Source organism: Poromitra crassiceps (assembly GCF_964638095.1).
Source record: "Poromitra crassiceps genome assembly, chromosome: 13".
Lineage (NCBI taxonomy): Eukaryota > Metazoa > Chordata > Actinopteri > Beryciformes > Melamphaidae > Poromitra > Poromitra crassiceps.
This window is the reverse complement of record NC_139644.1, coordinates 3,479,572-3,502,974: the sequence shown is the minus strand read 5'-3', so window position 1 is coordinate 3,502,974 and position 23,403 is coordinate 3,479,572. Positions and strand designations below refer to the sequence as shown.

Below are 23,403 nucleotides of genomic sequence, written 5' to 3'. Positions count from 1 at the left end.
GCGTCCTGGTAGCTCACCTGGTAGCACGCATACCATGAAGGCTCGGTCCTTTGCGCGGGCGACCCGGGTTTGAATCCGACCTGCAGTCCTTTGCTGCATGTTATCCCCTCTCTCTCTCTCCCCACCTTTCCTGTCTGCCTACTGTCCATATAAAAATAAAGGCGAAAGTAATCTAAAAGAATAAATAAAAGGTTTTGTGAATCTGGCCTCCCGATATTCTTTGGGCACCCTTTGGTTCCTGATTGGAACCGTCAGTTTTTTTGAGTTTTAGAGCTACGTAAACTGCATCTCCTGCATTGTTACTATAGTATGTATAGTAACAGTTTTCGATAAAAATGAATTATGAAAATGCTCCAGGAAAACGAATCCTAAGCAGCACACGTGTTTCCGTCTTGCAGGCAGCGAAGATGCAGGATTCAGCCACTGAAGAAAGCAAGAGGCATGAGCAAGATAACAAAGCCATGGATGGTACATGTACACACGGGCGCACACACATACACACGCGCGCGCACGCACGCACGCACGCACGCACGCACGCACGCACACACACACACACACACACACACACACACACACACACACACACACACACACACACACACCTTGAAAACAGGAGGGAGACTAGATGTGACTGCTGTTCAAGGCTTTTGACGGATGCGAAAAACGCAGAAAATGTAACCTGTTCCAAAAACATTAATGATGGACGAAAGTTTTTGAGTCAATGTGTAAACGTGATTGACACAATATAAGGTCGTGTTTATTTGTAAATGTGCGACAATTTTGGACGAAAAATACGGACTTCATGTGCAAAAAAATACGGACTTCATGTGCATAAGCCTTCACTCCCCAATTAAATAACTTAACACTTTTATTTTCCAAATCTACAATTTCCTAATAATTTCTAAGAAAGGAACTATTAATTTATTAAAGGATAAGTTCAGCTAAAAATGAAAATGCAGTCATTATTTACTCACCCCCATGCTGATGGCAGTGTTTATGTTTCCATGCTGATGGAAGAAGAAATCTCCTAAACAATTGAAGTGGATGTGTTAGGGTTGTTAGATGGGGTCCAACTTTCAAACATAAAAAAAGAAAAAAGAACAAAAAAGAATCACCTGCAGTAAGCTACTAAAGTTTAGTAACTAAACTATCGTAGCAGATAGAAATTATTTTATATTATTTATTTATTTATTTACAGCCCTGTCCTGGTCTAGCTAACTATACCTGGTCTAACTAATGACGAATGTCTACACTGGTCTAGTTAATGTGGTCTAGATGCCTAATCCTTTGCATCTCTTTCCCAGAGTATGAGCTGGAGCAGAGGCCTTGTTGTCCATGTTGGTATGCTTTTGCGGACATCTTCCTGAAGTGGAACTGCTGTGGCTGTTGGATGTGGATCAAACAGTGGCTCTACGTCATCGTCATGGATCCATTTGTTGACCTGGGAATCACCATCTGCATCGTCCTCAACACTGTCTTCATGGCTATGGAGCATTACCCCATGACTGATACCTTCGATGACATGCTGAGTGTGGGAAATCTGGTCAGGATCAACCCTGAACTCTTTCCCTTTAGTCATCATGGGTGGTAGATGAGATTATTCCCCCCCTCACTGATATGTGAAGTGCTTTGATTACTTTGAAAAGCACAATATAAATGAAACCTATTATTATTATTATTGTTATTAATAATAATAATAATAATACTTATTATTATTATAATAATAATAATAATAATAATAATTATTATTATTATTATTATCCAATCTATTAGCCTAACCCAGGGATCCCCACTTAGTTTCAAATTATGCTGAGGGCTAAGGGTCAAAGGTCCACACGGCGGGGAGTTAGGTTGGGGGGACTGCTGTTTGAAGCATTTGAGGAATGTCTCATTTTAAATTAGGGTAGGCTAACGTTAGAAGGCTGTTATGTGACTGAAGTTCCTCGTGTTCAACAGTAATTTCTTACATGTTACCTTTAGCCTTTTAGTCATAAAGATTATTGAAAAATATTCCAGACTGAAATGTTACAACAGAATGACATGAACATGAACATTTGGACACTTACTCACTCTTGCACAGTAATTTCTCACACATGACATTACACTGATTTCATCAAGATTATTCAAAAATACTCCAGAATCCATCCTGAAATGTTACAACAGAAATTGACTATTGCCAGAATGACTTACTGTACTTGAACATGAACAATTGGACACTTCCTCAGTGTTGAACAGTAATTTATACACACGAGATTACTTTTAGCCAGATTTAATCAAGATTATTGAACATTTTAAATGTGACATTAGTTGACTTGGTGAATTAACTGATAGCTTAACTTAACATGAATGTTAAGCAATGGATGCACAATCTTGTTCTTGCGTGTGGAGAATAAGAAAAGCTTGTGCGAAACTCCCGAAAAGTTGGCGTATCCCTCAGCTTAGTTGTAGGCATATAAGAGAGGGGGAAAGATGGATCGGATTGGTATCAGAATCGACAGATACTCAAAGTTGTGGTATTGGTATCGATATCTGACATGAAAAAGTGGTATCGAGCCATCCATAATTATAATCAAACAGCAACCGCAGCCAATGAGCTGTCTGTATTGTAGGGCGCCATATTGGTAAGCAATGCATGTGACATCATGGGAATACTACTGTATGTACAAGAACATGCTCTGTGTGTGTGTGTGTGTGTGTGTGTGTGTGTGTGTGTGTGTGTGTGTGTGTGTGTGTGTGTGTGTGTGTGAGAGAGTGAGAATGGAATCTAGAGAGTAATGACCCTTCAGTTTTAACCTCTGACCCTTAATATTCTACTGTAGCTGTTTTCCTGCCCTTTGACCTATGACCTCATATCTCCATCAGGTCGTTGACCTGTGACCTCATATCTCCACCAGGTTTTCACAGGAATCTTCACAGCTGAGATGATCCTCAAGCTGCTGGCCATGGACCCATACTACTACTTCCAGGTCAGACGCCATCGACTTCTTGGCGGTTTATTTTTCGGAGTGTCTATTCGTACCTGGCTATTTATAAACCCTATTTACAAGCACACGTTTACAGAGGCTCGGAGCTGCAAGGGCAGTGCAGTGTAGCCTATATGCACGCACACTACACCAATGTATCTGTAATATACAGTAGTTCATCTTCAGCAGCAGTTGCAAGCATTTTTTTTTAAATTAATGACTAAATAATTACCTATGTGAGACAAAGATACATAAAGCCAATACACACAGCTCTCACTCTCTTTCTTAACATTACTGCTGGCTGTGTATGTTACACTTGTAAAATTTGAGGGAAACCTCAATTATTCTTCGAGATAAGGTTTGAATGACATAAATTGCGTTTCGTTTTTTAAACTGTCTCGACTCCACGGTTGGAGCACAAAATAGTATTGGAAAAAACAAGTGAAAAGGGATCCATGTTTTGAAATGGTATGGTTAGTTAAACGTGCCACTGTTGAACAGGGGCACTATTTCATTTTATTTTATGTTGCATAAATTGTTAATCTGGACATATTTTATGTATAAAGCGGCAGAATGAACGTCATCATGATGTAATTTTGCTTGCTGGGATAGCTTGGTACATATTTGGAATAGGGCTGGAATATGGCCTCTAAAGAATATCTCAATATTTTAAGACTATTTCGCGATACCCATTATATATCTCAATATTTTTAAATCTCTCTTAAATGCTCCATTTCTCCCTTTGATGCATACAATTACACCAGTATGATGATTCTAGTCCCTGCTGCTACATAAGTCTGCATTAAAACATTCTTCTTTCTACTGTATTCATTGGAGGTTTTGATTGGAACCATTTTAAACTTGCAAAAAGGGGGAAATCATAACCAAGTTAAATTGAACAAAACAGCTTCCTCTGTTTATTTCTGCAATTCCAACTCCTGGCTAATAGAGAGCCAAAGTCACGGCCACTTCTGGGTTAAGCATACAAACAATTTGCCATACATTTTGTAAAATGCTTATAAAAATAGTTTTACTTGGTCAAACCAAGCGATTCAGCTATATTTAGAATCAGGAGAGACTATAACATTTTACTTGGACCAAAACTAAAAAACTAAAATAAAATCCACATTTCTTATTTGTTTGTTTGTTTGTTTGTTTATTGTTTTGGTCCAAGTGAAATGTTCTATGGTCTCTCCTGATTCTAAATATAGCTGAATCGCTTGGTTTGACCAAGTAAAACTATTTTTGCAAGCATTTTACGAAATGTGTATGGGAAATGGCAGATGAAATCCCTTGGTTCGTATGCCTAACCCGGAAGTGGGTGTGACTTTGGCTCTGTATAAGTGCTGCTTTAGTGCTGTTCCCATGGTAAAACTTGTCTGTCTTCAGGTGGGATGGAACATCTTTGACAGCATCATCGTCACCATGAGCCTTGTTGAGCTGGGATTGGCTGACGTTCAGGGCCTTTCTGTGCTACGCTCCTTCCGATTGGTCAGTTTGACAGTCAAACACAAACACACCAACAGAGTCAGAATGAGAAGTATGAATGAATTTAACTTGGTTGAAACATTGTAACAGCTATTGACTAGGATCAGCAGAGATGGAAAGTAACTAAGTACAGATACTTTGTTACCATATTTATTTTTCAGGTATCACTTTACTGAGTATTTATTTTTCTGACAACCTTTTTTAACTCGCTACATGTTAACACAAATAACTGTACACTTTCTACTCTTTACAATTTCAACACAGGCTCGTTACTTTAGTTTTAATGCACGACAGACGAAAACCACGTAACATTATTTTGTCTCTCTCATCTCGCGATCTCCCAGCATTCACGCATTATGTGCAACTTTTTGTGCTAAAACCACATCATTCAAATCATGAATCAAAGTATCTTAAAACATGTTTGGAGGGGGAAAGAGTACTGACAAATCCTACTCAAGTTTGGGCACCCTATTCATAGCTTTCAAGGGGCGTTACGTGCTCCCGGGAACGCCCACCTAGCGGTCAAAAAAAACACTTGTTCATTCCGTTGCCTGCGAGTCAGTCGACTCACGCTGTTTGGCTTTTTTTTCTACCATCAAAGTACACACGTCTTTGCTCTTTGCGGCCAACATTTCATCAAAGGTAAGCTCAAGTAACGTTAACGGGGTATTAATCATTATTGTAACGTTACTTGAGCTTACCTTTGATGAAATGTTGGCCGCAAAGAGCAAAGACGTGCGTGATGGTAGAAAAAAAAGCGATTTTTTTTTTGCCCTCCCCAGCGACTGAACCACGTCGCACAAATCCACAACCTCCTCCTTTCTTTCTCCGACGGGATTCTGTAAAACACAAGCCAGGCGTGTCTCCTCGTCGGTTTAGTGCAACCGATAGCACAACAGGTAGGCTATCCCGCACTTTGGCTAAACAAACAGCGTGAGTCGACTCGCAGGCAACGGAATGAACAAGTTTTTTTTTGACCGCCAGGTGGGCGTTCCCGGCAGCACGTAACGCCCCTTGAAAGCTATGAATACAGTAAGTGCAGAAGTGATTCTGGCTCTGTTAGCGAGCCGTCCCAATGCTACAGTACTATGCTGTTTTCATAGTGCTGTGTGCAAAACAAAAATCTAAATGTACTCATATTTACTCAATGTAAATTTAAAAATACTGAAGTAGAATATCTATTATTAAAATTACTCAAGTAAGAGTAAACGTATAGCAGCATAAAAATACTTAAAAAGTACAAATCCTCAAAAACCTATTGAGTACTTTCCACCTCTGCTTTTAAGTTTAATAGTCTTCAAATTATATTAATATGACAAGAGTTTCAATTAGCTAAGCACAGAAATAGTTTATTACATTTCAGAGCCTTTTTTACTTTTATTGAGTAATTCAAGTTCAAGTAGTAGTGTATAATACAATGTATAATACAATGAAATTCTTTATGCTCTGAGCACCCTCAGCCTTACATACACAAGGACATGGTCACAAAGACCGACAGAAAAAGGGTGTAGACCTACATAACTATGTAGGCTACACGTGATACAGACATGTCTGTACACAGTGCGTGTAGACATAACACAAACCACGATACAGTACAGTACAGTAATGGTGCACAACAAAGTGACAGTAAAGTAAACACATTGAATCAGTAGTTCTACTTTTAAAATTAGATTTTATTAGTTTTCTTTTTTACACAAGTAACCTACTTAAATGGCCACAGTTAAGTTGTGGACCAGTGATGTCATTCATGCACAAATTACATCACTGGTCCACAGCTGAACTCAAATCAATTCTCAATAATTGTCAAACTAAATGAATGCCTGCAAAAGTGTTTACAGTTTTTGGATATAATACTGATTTTGTAATGATACAAAGTTGGTTGAAAATCAGCGGAGTCTTCCTGTAAATAATGTGTATACTTTCATCATCTTTGATGACCAGGCATTGTGCCTCAGATTCCACCTCAATCTGAAGGTCCTGCCAATCAGAAAGGAAGTTATTCAAGCTAAAGATTGAAGCTAACGAATCAAGCTACATTAATGAATCAAGCAGATGAATCAAGCTACATTAATGAATCAAGCAGATGAATCAAGCTACATTAATGAATCAAGCTAAACGTCACTCAGACACACCAGGACACTCAAATGACCAACATATCAAGCAAGGGCCAGACCACAGAGGATTAAAAAGGCCCCTGACAAGTTTTCTGATTTCATATTGGAGTCAACTGAAAATGGTGTGGCTGTATTGTGAATAGTATTATATTGTGTTGGGCTGTATTATTGTATTGTGGCTGTATTGTGAACAGTATTATATTGTATTGGGCTCAATGGGCTGTTGTAGCCTGGTAAACCAGCCCGTCATGTGAACTCACATTTCATTTGGTTCTGGCCCCAACTCTTCACCCAGTCCTTAGCCTTGACAGACAACTCCTTCAGCCAATCAGTGTCAGATCCATTCAAACCCAAATCCATTCGGGAGAATGGCAAAAACACATTTTCTGACGAGAAACTCAGCGGTTGAGGCGATACTCCTGTACTTGTTTAATTGTTGTTATTGAGTCTATTTCTGCAATAACTGCACTTTATGGCTGTTTAAACTAGACGAACATTGACGGGACAGGCAGGGAGGCGGCCATTATTGTTTTGTTAGTGCAGTGCAAGTGGCGTTCCTGATTGGCCAACTTGCGCTGTCAATCAGCGAACACTGAGCGCAGTCGCTGATTGGCTCTTCCGCTTTGCAGCTTCTGCTTAACACCCTCCCAGGCCTTGGGGCCAGACAGTATCGCAGAACCAAATGAAATGTGAGTTCACGTGACGGGCTGGTTTACCAGGCTAGTATTATTGTATTGTGGCTGTATTGTGAACAGTTGTATATAATTGGGGGGAAAAGTTGTTGGGGTATAATGTTGGAAAACAACACAAGTTAAAAGATGGTTTCTAAGCTCAAGAAAATAGCTGTTATGAAAAAGCAAAACAATAACCACTGATGTATGAGACAGTACTTTGTTTGTAAAGTGGATATGTTTATTTCCAAGAAAAGGGGGGATGTCATGCATTGGATTCTGATTGGACTATAGAGGTCACATGTGCAATGATACAGAAAGTGTTGGAAGTGCAGAGACCGGTGACAGCCAGAAGGAATGGTGTTGAGAGGTCCGGGTTATAAACCAATAAAGCAAGTAAACGAAGACGATGTGATGATTTAATATCTAATTAAGTATTAAGATAGGAACACAACATGTCTGTCTGTCTAACTGTCTCACTATCTAATTAAGTATTAAGATAGGAACACAACATGTCTGTCTGTCTACCTGTCTATCTACCTGTCTGTCTGCCCCACAGATGCGAGTGTTTAAGCTGGCCAAGTCGTGGCCGACCCTCAGCATGTTGATAAAGATCATAGGGAACTCGGTAGGAGCCCTGGGGAACCTCACGCTGGTCCTGGCCATCATCGTGTTCATCTTCGCGGTGGTGGGCATGCAGCTGTTTGGGAAGAGTTATGAAGACTGTGTGTGTCGCATCGCAGCAGACTGTGTGCTGCCCCGCTGGCACATGAACGACTTCTTCCATGCCTTCCTCATCATCTTCAGGGTCCTGTGTGGAGAGTGGATAGAGACCATGTGGGACTGCATGGAGGTCGCAGATCAAACCATGTGTCTCATCGTCTTCATGATGGTCATGGTCATAGGCAACCTTGTGGTGAGTCTGCTTAGCTAGCTAGCTACTGGAATGGGGTCTAAACTAGCATGTTATCAGTCTGCTTACAGTACATAGGTAGGTAGGTAAGTTAAACGTTATTGGGGGGGGGGGTTGCCATGGGCACAGTACACGGTTGCTTCGTATAAAACATTACATAAATCGCACAACATAAAGTAGAAGCATTTAGTGACATGAGAACAAAGAAAAATCACAAATGACCTTTTACATTGACAACATGATGGCATAGCTTTTACATTGACAACATGATGGCATAGCAAAGAGACTATAGGAGTTAAAGTGCTAAGTTTTACATTGACAACATGATGGCCCTAACCCTAACCCTAACCCTAACCCTTTTACATTGACAACATGATGGCAGCAAAGAGACTATAGGAGTTAAAGTGCTAAGTGCTTTTACATTGACAACATGATGGCAGCAAAGAGACTATAGGAGTTAAAGTGCTAAGTGCTTTTACATTGACAACATGATGGCATAGCAAAGAGACTATAGGAGTTATTTACATTGACAACATGATGGCATAGCAAAGAGACTATAGGAGTTAAAGTACATTGACAACATGATGGCATAGCAAAGAGACTATAGGAGTTATTTACATTGACAACATGATGGCATAGCAAAGAGACTATAGGAGTTAAAGTGCTAAGTGCTTTTACATTGACAACATGATGGCATAGCAAAGAGACTATAGGAGTTAAAGTGCTAAGTGCTTTTACATTGACAACATGATGGCATAGCAAAGAGACTATAGGAGTTAAAGTGCTAAGTGCTTTTACATTGACAACATGATGGCATAGCAAAGAGACTATAGGAGTTAAAGTGCTAAGTGCTTTTACATTGACAACATGATGGCATAGCAAAGAGACTATAGGAGTTAAAGTGCTAAGTGCTTTTACATTGACAACATGATGGCATAGCAAAGAGACTATAGGAGTTAAAGTACATTGACAACATGATGGCATAGCAAAGAGACTATAGGAGTTATTTACATTGACAACATGATGGCATAGCAAAGAGACTATAGGAGTTAAAGTGCTAAGTGCTTTTACATTGACAACATGATGGCATAGCAAAGAGACTATAGGAGTTAAAGTGCTAAGTGCTTTTACATTGACAACATGATGGCATAGCAAAGAGACTATAGGAGTTAAAGTGCTAAGTGCTTTTACATTGACAACATGATGGCATAGCAAAGAGACTATAGGAGTTAAAGCAACATGATGGCATAGCAAAGAGACTATAGGAGTTAAAGTGCTAAGTGCTTTTACATTGACAACATGACGGCATAGCAAAGAGACTATAGGAGTTAAAGTGCTAAGTGCTTTTACATTGACAACATGATGGCCTAACCCTAACCCTAACCTGATAGCAAAGAGACTATAGGAGTTAAAGTGCTAAGTGCTTTTACATTGACAACATGATGGCATAGCAAAGAGACTATAGGAGTTAAAGTGCTAAGTGCTTTTACATTGACAACATGATGGCATAGCAAAGAGACTATAGGAGTTAAAGTGCTAAGTGCTTTTACATTGACAACATGATGGCAGCAAAGAGACTATAGGAGTTAAAGTGCTAAGTGCTTTTACATTGACAACATGATGGCATAGCAAAGAGACTATAGGAGTTAAAGTGCTAAGTGCTTTTACATTGACAACATGATGGCATAGCAAAGAGACTATAGGAGTTAAAGTGCTAAGTGCTTTTACATTGACAACATGATGGCATAGCAAAGAGACTATAGGAGTTAAAGTGCTAAGTGCTTTTACATTGACAACATGATGGCATAGCAAAGAGACTATAGGAGTTAAAGCTTTTACATTGACAACATGATGGCAGCAAAGAGACTATAGGAGTTAAAGTGCTAAGCCTTTTACATTGACAACATGATGGCCTAATGATAACCCTAACCATAGCAAAGAGACTATAGGAGTTAAAGTGCTAAGTGCTTTTACATTGACAACATGATGGCAGCAAAGAGACTATAGGAGTTAAAGCTTTTACATTGACAACATGATGGCAGCAAAGAGACTATAGGAGTTAAAGTGCTAAGTGCTTTTACATTGACAACATGATGGCATAGCAAAGAGACTATAGGAGTTAAAGCTTTTACATTGACAACATGATGGCAGCAAAGAGACTATAGGAGTTAAAGTGCTAAGCCTTTTACATTGACAACATGATGGCCTAATGATAACCCTAACCATAGCAAAGAGACTATAGGAGTTAAAGTGCTAAGTGCTTTTACATTGACAACATGATGGCATAGCAAAGAGACTATAGGAGTTACATTGACAACATGATGGCAGCAAAGAGACTATAGGAGTTAAAGTGCTAAGTGGTTGTATAGAGACACTGCGGAGCGCATCATCATTTAGAAACCATGCCCAACACGGGGGAAAACACAAAGGACCAACTACCACGCCAACTTCTAGCAAAACAAACCGCGGGCAAACAAAGGAACTCTCGTCAGATAGATAGTTTTACAGATATGTTAGGAGGAACTGGATAGTGTCAAATAATGAGACATGTGCGTTTACTTTATTTATTTGAACTGCGAACGAGACGTGAGCCGATCACAACGTTTGTCTACAGACTTCCTGCTTCCTGAAACTCCCCCCAAATCCTGGCGTTCTGCTATACGTGTTGCACACAAAGATCATATATACGGAAGATGAACACTCCAACTTACTTCATTGACAGCTAGATCCACATTTTTCTTCTCAACGGCTTCGGGAGTAGAAAAAAACTTTAATTGGCGATTTTTTACATTTGTTGTCTGCGCAGCCCACCACACAACAGCTTTTAGCTATGTTTAATTCAAGGAAAATTGCGCTGGTGTATGGAAGTGAATGGAGAGCTTTCCCCTGTGATGGGCGTGGCCTATTTCATGCAGTGTCTCTATGTTATTGCACATCGCTCTATCACACTGATCACACCAATTAACAAAGTTGTATACTACCGGCCCGTGGTCCTGTTTCTCCCCTTCTAAAAGTCTGACATTTACAGAATCATCAGTGTACTTTCAAATGTATCTGTTCACATAGTTGCTACACAACAGTGATTAGTGTACAGAATATAAAGGAGAGACAGCAATCTTGAGGTGAACCGGTGGATGAGAAGAGCAGGTTGGAGAGATAGTGCACCATTAATAGCACTATTTATATATATATACAGTGTATATATATATATATATATATATATATATATATATATATACAGTGTATATATATATATACAGTGGAATCCGCTTATAGTGATCACGGTTATAGTGATCAACCGCTTATATTGATCAAAAAGCTTGGTCCCGAATCATTCCCATATACATGCTGTTTAAATAATTTGCTTATAGTGATCAATAGTCCGCTTACAGTGATCATTTGGACCTTGTCACACCTGAGAATAATGGAAAAAATGATTAAAACTACAGTAGTTTTATTTTATTTTTTTACTTACAAACTGCCAAAAATGAGCCAACAAGATACAGCAGCAATACTCAGTGCATGTCTGTCTGTGTATATGGAGACATCACAGCATCTCTGTCTGTGGAGAGATGGTGGCGTCTCTGTCTACGTGAGACCACTGTGTTTGAAACAGCTGGAGCCTCCTGGAGGCCTAACTTACTGTATGCATTTTTAAAGTCAATAACAATTAGATGGTAATCTGCATGAGAAATAAAGAAAAAGGAAGAAATCGGATATAATGATCATCCGCTTATAGTGATCAAGTTGACACACACACACACATATATATATATATATAGTATATATAGCAATCTATATAGCAATATATAGCAATCACGACAGGCCATGGTATATGCTTATTATTATACGACACTTCCTCAGTGTGATAATGAGGAGCATGGCCCAAATTAGAGGAGTTAAATGGTGTGAGGGCTCTCATCTCCTCCTGAAATCTTCTAAGACAAAGGAGATGTCTAGAGTTTAGGAAAGAGCCCACATCCTGTCTAGTAGTATTAGAGGACAGCCTATACAGTCAGTCACGGAGTATAAATACCTCTGGGCTGTCTTAGATAATAACCTGAAGTGGGACAAATGGACTGAATTCATTAACAAAAAGAGCCAGCAAAGGCATTACTTTTCACTGTATCGAAAGCTTTGGATATCAAGAAGATGTCCAGAGCATATTCATTGTTATTTAAGGCAGAGTAGATTTTATCAACCAGGACCTCATCCCATCTCTATGGGAGTGCCACAGGGTTCCATTTTAGCTGCTGTTCTTTTCGCCATTTATATCAACAATATAGGTCTCGCAGTTGGTAACTCTTCCGTCCATCTCTATGCCGATGACACTATTCTATATTATGCTGGGCCCTCCCCAGATGCTGTCCTGAAAACTCTTCAGGAGAGCTTCCAGCTAATGCAGGCGGGTTTCTCTGCCCTGGGTCTGGTTCTCAACACCAGTAAGACTAAGGTCATGTGGCTCGGCAGAAGGAATGTCTCCCCACCCGGTACAATCACGTCCTCTGATGGCCGAGAGCTGCAGTCAGTCACCTCCTATAAATATCTGGGGGTCTGGATTGACAGCACTCTGTCCTTCTCAGAACATCTGACGAAGCTTCAGGCCAAGGTCAAATCCAGGCTGGGCTTCCTGTATAGGAACCGTTCCTCCTTCATTGCCTCGGCCAAACTCACCCTGGTCAGGACGGGCCTCCCTCTATTTGATTATGGAGATGTGATCTACAGGTCGGCTGCCAAGGGAGCTCTCGATCACCTGGATGTCCTATATCACTCTGCCATCTGTTTTGCCACCAATGCCCCTTACAGAACACATCACTGCACACTGTACTCCATGGTAAACTGGCCTCCCCTTGAATCCAGGCGCAAAATACACTGGCTTACCCTGGTTTACAAATCACTCCTAGGCCTCACTCCCCCCTATCTTGCACACCTATTGGAACGCTCAACTCCCACTTACAGCACTCGCAGTGCCTCACATTCTTCTGAAGGTCCCCAAAGCTCACACATCTCTGGGTCGCTCCTCCTTCCAGTTTGCTGCAGCCGATGACTGGAACAAATTACAAAAAACCCTGAAGATGGAGAGCTTTGTCTCCATCCGTTCCTTCAATGACCTTATTACTAACACTATGGCACACACCTGTCATTGCTCCTTAGTCATGGGTCGATTTCCGGTTTTACCGATTCGGTTCGGTGTATGAGCCCAAACCGGTTTGATCACGTGCGAACCGAAAAAACCTAAAAGTTTTTTTTTGCCAGTCCATTCTGATTGCACTATTGTTCGTATTAGCCTCTTCTCAAGTTGCACTAGTATGCAAAAGTCTTATTTTGTTTATTATGTTGATGTTTGAAGAAAAGTTAAGCTGAATAGTTATGAGAAATAAATACAGGGTGTGTTTGTTACACAGGTTTCCTGCTTCTTTTTATTCAGTATCATTGCTGGTTGACAATACCAGCTTAGAGGTGTATTATCACTATCAGGTGGACTGAAGTTGCACTACAGACAGTTATGGGCCACACTCGGGAGCCCTGCTTAAAAAAAAAAAAAAAAAAAAAATGATTACAAAAAAAATTGGTATACCGGTTCGATCCGGTTTAGACGGCAATATCGAACCGGTTTTAAAATTTTCAAACCGACCCAGCCCTATTGCTCCTCATGATGTTGTCTGTGTTGCCCCTTCTCTCTGATTCCCTTGTATTCACTGTTGGTCTTCTTCCTCTTTTAAAGTGTAGATCTTGTTGCCGTCCTGTGTGCTAGCATACTATGCCAGCACACAGTTTAAATATATACATATAGTATGTGTATTGTTCTGTCTGTTCTGTCTATTTGTCTGTGATGGCCTGCTTGTGGTCTGTGCTGAATGTAATTGTTTCTTGTCCTATCTCTGTGTCACTTTTATGCTTTTATTTCCCCCCCAACCCCCTTCCCCTCAGGAGTTGTTTTTTTGCCTCCCACCAGGCCGTTATTGAAAATAAGAATTTGTTCTTAATTAACTTGCCTGATTAAATAAAGGTTGATGATGATGATGATGATGACAGAGCATTGAAGTTATATTGTGCAGGAACAGTAGCCTGTACTACGAAGCTAGTTTAATGCCTTATCCGAGTAAGTTTGAGTTTAAACCTGGTTTAGCCGTACTACAAAGCAAGTTAACTTTCAATCACCATGGCAACTGACGCTGCAAAGCTAACCTGGTCGCGACCAGGTTAGCTTCAGAGGATAAGATCAAAATCCATGACAGACCCATATAATCGGCTCTCTGGAGTCACTCACCGTTCATATAAGATCGCCATATGAAAAATAGATTGCAGTCAACTGAGAATATAACAAGAAAAACATTTGTGGCTCTGTAGGCTACATAATTAAATTAAGCCTACTTACCACTTTATGTCTTAACAGCTCAACTATGCGTGGAGAAATATGATCACTATTAATCACCGCAGCGCATATCATAGGCTAAACGGAGCCTCAAATGGAGTGAGGGTGATATTCTCCTACATGCCAGAAAAGCCTATAGATGGGATAAATATGGGATAGCCCCAATACTAAATATGCAGGCTTCTTGCATGTTTCAGCTGGAACTGTGTCCTGTAGGCTGTATGCCAATATATGAGCCAATATATGAGCAAAAATCTGTTAAACTAGTTTCGTAGTACAGGGCTCAGGTGTTTGGGATGCAAAATGGGAAGGGTAGAAGTCAGTATTAGAAGTCAGTGTATGATCAACATGATTTAGAAGCTGTTTAGATTGGTCCAATCAACTTGTTGGTGCAGTGGAGAGCATGATGTGTGAATGGGGGAAGGAGAGCGAGGAAAATGGGCACTGTACTAGTATAATAATAATAATAATAATAATAATAATAATAATAATAATAATAATAATAATAATAATAATAATAATAATAATAAAAATAAAATTATGTTTGCATGGCAGGTCCTGAATCTGTTCCTGGCCTTGTTGCTGAGTTCGTTCAGTGGAGATAACCTGGCAGCTCCTGAAGAAGAGGGCGACTTGAACAACCTGCAGATCGCTGTGAACAGGATCAGCTGGGCTACAGACTGGGTCCGTGCCTGGATCCTGGGACACATTTGGACTCTGCTGGGGATGAAGCAGGCCGAACCAGGCTATGCTGAGGCAGGCCAGCATGCTGGTAAGAACATACACTTATCTAACCACAGAGAATACAGCTAGACTCTAGCTGCTAGAGCAATGACCAAGACCATGCTGTGGCTGAGAAAGCTGGTTTCCATGCAGGTAGGAATCAGAATCAGAATCAGAATCAGAAAAACTTGAATGATCCCCGAGGGGAAATTGGGACATGCTACAGTTGCTCGTACTGCCAAATGAATGAGGCATGAAATTAACTGCCATGCTGAGGTGCCTCTCTAGGCTACATTATTATGATCTGATGTTTAATGTTGAGTTGTACAGTCAAATACATAAATAAACATTAATTTAATATATGAATCAATATAGTGCACATCAACCATCAACCAATCTGGAAAATTGCATTCTTCAATAAGTAAATAAGTAAATAAAGTAAATATTTTCTTATATACCCATTTATTTAGGAGTTTATAACGGAAAAATTATCTATTTGGCTTATTTCCAATTGAGTTCATTGTTAATTAAGCACTTCAAACTTTAAGTATGAATCTAAATGCTTTCTTGAAACAATGTTTAATTTATGATTTACTACTGACTGGCCCCGCACCCCGCCCCCGGGCCCGTGATGGTCGTGGCCCCGAGGAGTGGGGCCCTTGCTGCGGGGAACATCTCTTATTTTTAGGGCTTGGGTCAGGCTAGCAATGTTAGCTTGCGTTATCAAACGCTTCGGAAGCAAGCTTGCTGTTAGCTCGGTAGCTAATAGCAGAGATCTTTATACAAATGACCTGACAAATGACGTAATGTAATGACTGAACGGGACACAAAATCTCCCGTTGGCCCACAGTCTACCTGTGGTACTATAGCATGGTAGAAAGAACACAGCTCTGGTACAGCTTCTTTAGCTTTAGGTTGGTGCTGCTGATGCTGTACTAGGTGGATTTCACTGGTTAGGGTTAGTTTTGTGTATATTGTGTGAAGTTAGTTTTGTGTATATTGTGTGAAGTTAGTTTTGTGTATATTGTGTGATGTTACTTTTGTGTATATTGTGTGAAGTTAGTTTTGTGTATATTGTGTGAAGTTAGTTTTGTGTATATTGTGTATTGAATTCTTCTCTGCTTGTGATATCAGCAGAATTGGAGGACAACATAGAGGAAGACATGAAGGAGTCCCTGGCTTTGACCTTTGTGACCTCAGACAAAATTGTGTCAGAGGTCAACACCCTTAGCAGTAACCACGGCAACCTGAGCAGTAACTATAGCAACATCATCTCTCTGAGGGTCCCCATCGCTACAGCTGAGTCAGACGATGACAATGAAGATGATGAGGAGGAGGAGGAGGAGGAGGAGGACGAGAGCCTTGACTTAGAGGAGAAAGACAACAAACACCATCCTCAAGTAAAATGTTGTATTCTATTCCGCAATGGCACCATTGATATGATGGCTGCTGTAGGTTTGGTCACGATCACTACAGGAAATATCAATTGTTCAATGATCAATGTTCCATTGTGTGTGTGTGTGTGTGTGTGTGTGTGTGTGTGTGTGTGTGTAGTATGAAGAGCAGTCTTCAGTGTGCAGCACAGTGGAGAAACCTCTTAAGGCTGAGGAGCAGGAGGAGGAAGATCATGATGGTTCCAGCCCAGAAGACTGCTATACTGTGGGTGAGGCACCTGTCTGTCTGTCTGTCTGTCTGTCTGTCTGTCTGTCTGTCTGTCTGTCTGTCTGTAGTCTCGCTGGCCAGCCTCCCCTCCCTTCCGTGAGAGTCGTCTGGTTGCACAGGAACAGGCTATTGGGATAAGCCCTCCCCTGCTCTACAGCTGCTCCCCATTGGAGCGACTGTTTCAGTCGCTGCCGGATGTCCGCTCCCGGCTTATTACAAGCTCTGTCATTGTCTCCGACCATGTCAATCAGAGCGGCTTCCGCTCCCTCCTCCCTGTGTGTCGCTGTAAATAGTGCCCTGCCGCCTCAGTGAAAACAACAACGCTAACTAGCTAGCAAGCTAATGGCAGAAACCTACACGCTAGCTCGTTGCTACATGCTGAAAATGGCAAGTTGGATTGTTGGAAACTATTTTCCAAGGGCACTGCCGCCAAGCGCCGCCCATCGCAATCCCACTATAGAGACCTGCGCCACCAGACTCATCTCACGGTAGGGAGGGGAGGCTGGCCAGCGAGACTCGTCTAACTACCACGCGTGCCATTGGGCGCAATTTGGGGTTCCGTATCTTGCCCAAGGACACTTCGACATGCAGACTGGAGGAGCCGGGGATCGAACCATCGACCTTCTGATTGGTGGACGACCCGCTCTACCTCCTTGAACTTTACATGCTTCCAGAAAAAACACATTTGAATGAAGATGTATTTGTCCGTTATTTATAATGTATACATTGCCCATAGAGATAGAGCGGGGCAGAGAACTTGCACCACACTTTGTGGGCGTGGCCTGTTTGAAGCATCACTGCATTCTTATCTATGGTGATTATGGTGGATCATAAGGCTTTTAGATGTATTAACCCTTAGCCACACCACCTGCAAACATCCCAGTGGTCCAGAAATTTTAATACTTGGGTATTGAAATTGTTCCATCTCTTCAAGAAATTGTTACAAGTAATTTTAACTCTATTTCTAGGCAGGTGGAGTCAGATTTGGAGCGTTGGTCACTTCTCCCCAATTCATTACAAGCTCGGGCTTCCATTATAAAGATGAATATCCTGCCTCGCATTCATTTCTTTCACTCCATGCTACCTTTAATCACCCCCTGCTGGTCATTGGGACAAATTACATAACTTCATTACAAAATGTATCTGGAATAAGAAACAAAGAAATCTTACAAAGATAAAAAATCTCTGGCGGCCTTGGCCTCCCTAACTTTAAATGTTACTTTTGGTCTTATACACTCTTCATATCTGGTTCAACCCAGAAGCACAGGTGGCGTGGCGTTCATTGGAGGAGGAAAGGGTTAATTAGCCCATGTAGGCTTCAGGACATCATTTTCTCCAACATTCCTCTCAGATCCTGTAGATCCAACTATGGCCCTATCATTTCTCACCTTATCACTACATTTAGAATTGTTGAGTCTCATGCCAACATATCATTCAAATTCCACACTCATTTACCCTTGTTTAATAATTTATCTCTTTGTCTGGGTGGTCGACCAATCTCTTTCTCTTCATGGAAGAATAAGGGCATTAATATTATCTCCGATATTACATCAGATCATAGGCTTCGGGCATTCCAGGACCTTCAGACTCATTATAATCTTCCTCGCAATTCGTTCTTTTTTTATTTGCAACTTCCTAGTGCTTTGTGTTCATACGGTGTGCCTTGGGGTGAAGAATTAAAAAGCAATATTTGCACATCCAAGACCACTAAGGGCTTGGTCTCTAGTCTTTCAATCTAGGAGCCCATCGGTTAAACAAAGAAAATCATTTTTTTTCTCTAACCTCTGGGGCAGCCCCGTTTCAATGTGGTGCAACAGGAGCTCAAGAGGCGCGGTCGCCAGCGGAAGAAAACCCCTTTCTGGTCCCTCCAAGCTCTGCCATTGGCTCCAACCGACCGGCTCTGGCAATTCATGGATTTCTTTTCCGCTCCCTGCGTGTCGCTCTCAAATCCGTCCATCGCTAATTCGCTATGAAACAACAATAACAACTCTAGCTCGTTGCTAGTAGCAAGTAGCAACTTGACTACAAACCGGTCACGTTCACTTCATTTTGATCAGGTAAAGCGCAGCATGCGTGCGAGCGCTGTTGAACCCCTTTTGACGGAGCCTCCCGACAGATTTTCGATGCAAGTCGAAAGTCCGTCTCAAGAGATTACTAGTCTTTATACTCTTTGCACCAAGGCCACAGAAAAAACATTGCAAGCCAATGTCAGCTGGAGTAGGGATCTATCCATTTCATCTAACATAATCAATTGGGACATGGTGTAGACTAATATCATATGTTATCAATATGTTATTTTGAATCTGTTTGTCTATGTGTATGCATAGGTTTTGTTTCGTTTTCTGTAGATGTTTGTGGTTTTTATGTTGTTGTTTTTTTCTTGGTTTGTTTTCCTTTTATACTTAAAAATGTAAATCAATAAAAAAAAGATCACAAAAAAAAGATGTATTAACCCTATATTTTTGTCAGACTGTTACAGGCGCTGCCCCCTGCTGGAAATAGACACGTCCCAGGGCTGGGGGAAATCCTGGGCCCACCTGCGGAAAACCTGCTTCTCCATTGTAGAACACAATTACTTTGAAACCTTCATCATCTTCATGATTTTGCTCAGCAGTGGAGCTCTGGTAAAAAAGCTCTGTTGCTGTCTCACTTCACTAACTTAGGGTAACCTACTAACATTAGGTACTGACCTTAAGGTAACCTACTAAAATTAGGTAATGATCTTAGGGTAACCTACTAACATTAGGGTAACCTACTAACATAGGTACTAACCTTAGGGTAACCTATGCCTATTCACCTTAGGGTAACCTACTAACATTAGGTACTAACCTTAGGGTAACCTACTAACCTTAGAGTAACCTAATACCTTAGGGCAGGGGTGGCCAAATCTTTTTGGTTGTGGGCCACATGCTGGAAAAAATATCTATCTGTCTATGTGTACATAGGTTCATAGAGTACTCTTCAACTCTGGCCTAAAATATTACACTGATTGACCTCACGGTGGCGCTATAGCTGCCCTCTTTACGTTTTGGTCCATGACTTTGGAACCGTAACTTCTACAATCAAAATTATTTTTTCCCTGGTTTCCTTGGCTCCTCCCCCGTCTACTCAGATAGGCCGAGCCATTCCTACCCACAATTACTTAGTACACCCTAGCAACCATCTACAAACGCCCTAGCGATCAGCCGAAAAAACACCCTAGCAACCAGTCAGTACACCATTGCAACCGCCTAGAGACGTCCTAGCTATACATTGCCGATTGGGGCTGTATTTATACTGGATGGAAGGGCAGGGGCATTGCAAGGGGGCGGGGCGTCACGAGGGCAGGAAGCACAATTAAATGATCTTCAGGAAATGTTGCCCGTTCTAGTTATTATTATTATTAGGGTAACCTACACCTTATTATCATTCAGTTGGTGCATTTCAGGGGTCGCCAATTACTTTTCACCAAGGGCCACATTTTGCTGGGGGCCAAACGGTTCCCCAAAGGGCATTTGAAAATTTGGGGCATTTGAAGCCAGATTTAGAGGAATAACTAATTTAAATTAACAGTTCTGATGTCATTATTCAGTCTTAACCACCAATTTGATCCTTTTCTCACTCACTCCTATGTCACCACTCGGAGGGTTTGAAATTAACTTTTTTGATTGCCTGCCAATATGGCTGCTAGATTTTAAAGTTACCATCCAATTAGAATTTCCACTAGCCAAAATATTTTTCTTGAAATAAACCAGAATATGAGTAGGTTAATTTAAGCATCAGTAAGTGGCCCGGGATTCTCAAAGCCTGTGTTGAGGGTCACACAAGAAAAAAATGCACTCTTGAAGAAAAATAAATCCAAAACCAACCAGTTTTTTTTTTACTTCAAACTTCCTCATTGTAGAACAGTCATTTCTTACACGAGATTACTTTTAGTAGTTTAGTCATCAAGATTATTTTAAAATATTCCATATTCCAGACTGAAATGTTATAACAGAACTGGAGTATTGGCCAGAATGACATGAACATTTGGACACTTATTCAGTGTTGAACAGTAATTTATTACATTACATTTAGCCTGATTTCATCAAGATGATTGAAAAATATTCCAGAATCCAGACTGAAACAGAAGTAGTCTGACTGGGTGGAAGCAGCATGGTGGACCTAGCTCTCCCATTGGTGCCGACCATTTCAGTCGGGGCCGGATGGAAATCCCTGCAAGCTCTGCAATTGGCTCCGACCCCCTCTGGCTGCAGCTGCGACCATATTTGGATTTCCTTTCCACGCCCCCCGTGTAGAATCTATATGTCTCTGCTGCTGTATGTGTAGAATCTATATGTCTCTGCTGCTGTACATGTTGAATCTGTATGTCTCTGCTGCTGTACGTGTTGAATCTGTATGTCTCTGCTGCTGTACGTGTTGAATCTGTATGTCTCTGCTGCTGTACGTGTAGAATCTGTATGTCTCTGCTGCTGTACGTGTTGAATCTGTATGTCTCTTCTGCTGTACATGTTGAATCTGTATGTCTCTGCTGCTGTACATGTTGAATCTGTATGTCTCTGCTGCTGTACGTGTTGAATCTGTATGTCTCTGCTGCTGTACGTGTTGAATCTGTATGTCTCTGCTGCTGTACGTGTAGAATCTGTATGTCTCTGCTGCTGTACGTGTTGAATCTGTATGTCTCTTCTGCTGTACATGTAGAATCTGTATGTCTCTGCTGCTGTACGTGTAGAATCTGTATGTCTCTGCTGCTGTACGTGTAGAATCTGTATGTCTCTGCTGCTGTACGTGTAGAATCTGTATGTCTCTGCTGCTGTACGTGTTGAATCTGTATGTCTCTGCTGCTGTACGTGTTGAATCTGTATGCCTCTGCTGTTGTATGTGTTGAATCTGCCGAGCTCAAATGCCTGCGCCGCTGCCTTTGGAACAATAACAACAGCAGCACTATCCGCTAGCTCGTTGCTACACGCTGAAAACTATTGATGTGGATTATGTAATGAAGCCAGCCTGCATGGTACGTTCGGTGGATGGCTGTAAACAGCCTTTTCCCCCTCTAGTCCACAGTGAAAACGTTCCCAGCCAGACTCTTGCTGGGACAGACTGGCAAGCGAGACTACAACAGAAGTTGCCTATTAGAATGACTTGAACATGAACAATTGACCTATCGCTAAGCCCCACCCCCCGTGCCCACTCGGGACAAACACAGGGCAGGCTGTGTAGAATAATGGCAGCCGTCACTGTCAAAGTTATATCCCGAGACGCTCTTCACAACTTTTTGAGGCCTGATATCGTCTAGAAGCCATCAGAAAGTATAATTTTTTTTATTCCCGATTTTTTATCCCATTTTTATCCCCCATTAGTGTTAATTCAATTTATTTATCCTGGTTGCTACTCCCTTAACGACCAGAGGAGGAACCACATTAGCAACCAGGATATTGCATGTTTTGGTGAAGGGGGTCCCTATATGAAGGAAACCCCCGGGAGGTACGGGGAGAACATGCAAACTCCACACAGAAAGGCCCTTTTTGACGACCCCACCTGGGCGGTGGGCACTCGAGTACATGCGGACGGGCACGCATTCCTTCAGCGTTCACAGAGTCCCAGGTTGGAATCGAACCCAGGATCTTCGAGCTGTGAGGCGACAGCGCTTACCACTGCGCCACCGTACCCCCCTATCAGAAAGTACTTCACTATGCCATGGAGGGCAATGTACAACATTTAAAGCTATCGATAAAAAGAAATGCGATACGTGCATGTCTGTTAACGGCTTTAGCGAATCTTTAATCAAACGTTTTAACGGAGGAAGACAGCAGGCGGGGATAACAGGCGACTCACATCCAGAATTGACATTCACTTAGAGTAACCTCTCCATGGATTATATAGCCTATATGCCGAATTGAAGAGTGGCGCCTGGTAATCTATTTCATGTACCTCTGTATAATCAAGAAACGTTAAATAGTGTAGAGATGTTTTTCATAGCGAGACAACGGCACGCACGCATGGGTGGTGGTGTAGCAGCAGATCAGCAGAGGCATAGCTTACAGCTTTTAACATCATGTTTTCCTCCTGGATCTTTTCTCTTTACAATACCTCACATTTATTTGGAGAACGCTATTAATTCCCTCGTTTTAGGGTTTGACTGGTGTCTGGCGATGTTATAATCACATCAATCAATGAGCCTCCTCTTCACTAAGCCTCCCCTCTCTACCTCTTCACCAACTCCACTACGCGCATAACGTAATGACTGGAAACTCGCATAATTCAGCATTTTCTTTTGCTGACTTTCTGAATACCATGATGATTTCATGATACCTTTTGGATCATGGAAGCCAAATGAGGGAGAAGACTCGTCATCTCGCTGTTATGTATTGAATGTGGCAGTTAAGGGGGGTTTTACATCACAACAGTAAAATGGGTTTTACGTCAACTGCAACTGCTTTACGTGTGAATGGGTTGTCAGTATGTGTGGCAGACGGAAGTAGGGATGCAGCGGTTTCCGGTTTGAAGGTATACC

General features: G+C 41.3%; 1 protein-coding gene across 1 annotated transcript in view; it reads left to right on the top strand.

The window, feature by feature from the left end:
- The window catches only part of LOC310787875 (sodium channel protein type 4 subunit alpha B-like), a gene marked incomplete at both ends in the record, with an annotated part of 92,024 nt that overhangs the window by 38,640 nt on the left and 29,981 nt on the right, over nucleotides 1-23,403 (top strand). The window contains 8 exon segments of the mRNA XM_083649335.1: nucleotides 1,307-1,543; nucleotides 2,895-2,966; nucleotides 4,353-4,454; nucleotides 7,796-8,152; nucleotides 15,081-15,297; nucleotides 16,383-16,648; nucleotides 16,851-16,911; nucleotides 19,380-19,534. Coding sequence (XP_083505461.1) covers nucleotides 1,307-1,543; nucleotides 2,895-2,966; nucleotides 4,353-4,454; nucleotides 7,796-8,152; nucleotides 15,081-15,297; nucleotides 16,383-16,648; nucleotides 16,851-16,911; nucleotides 19,380-19,534 — 1,467 coding nt within the window.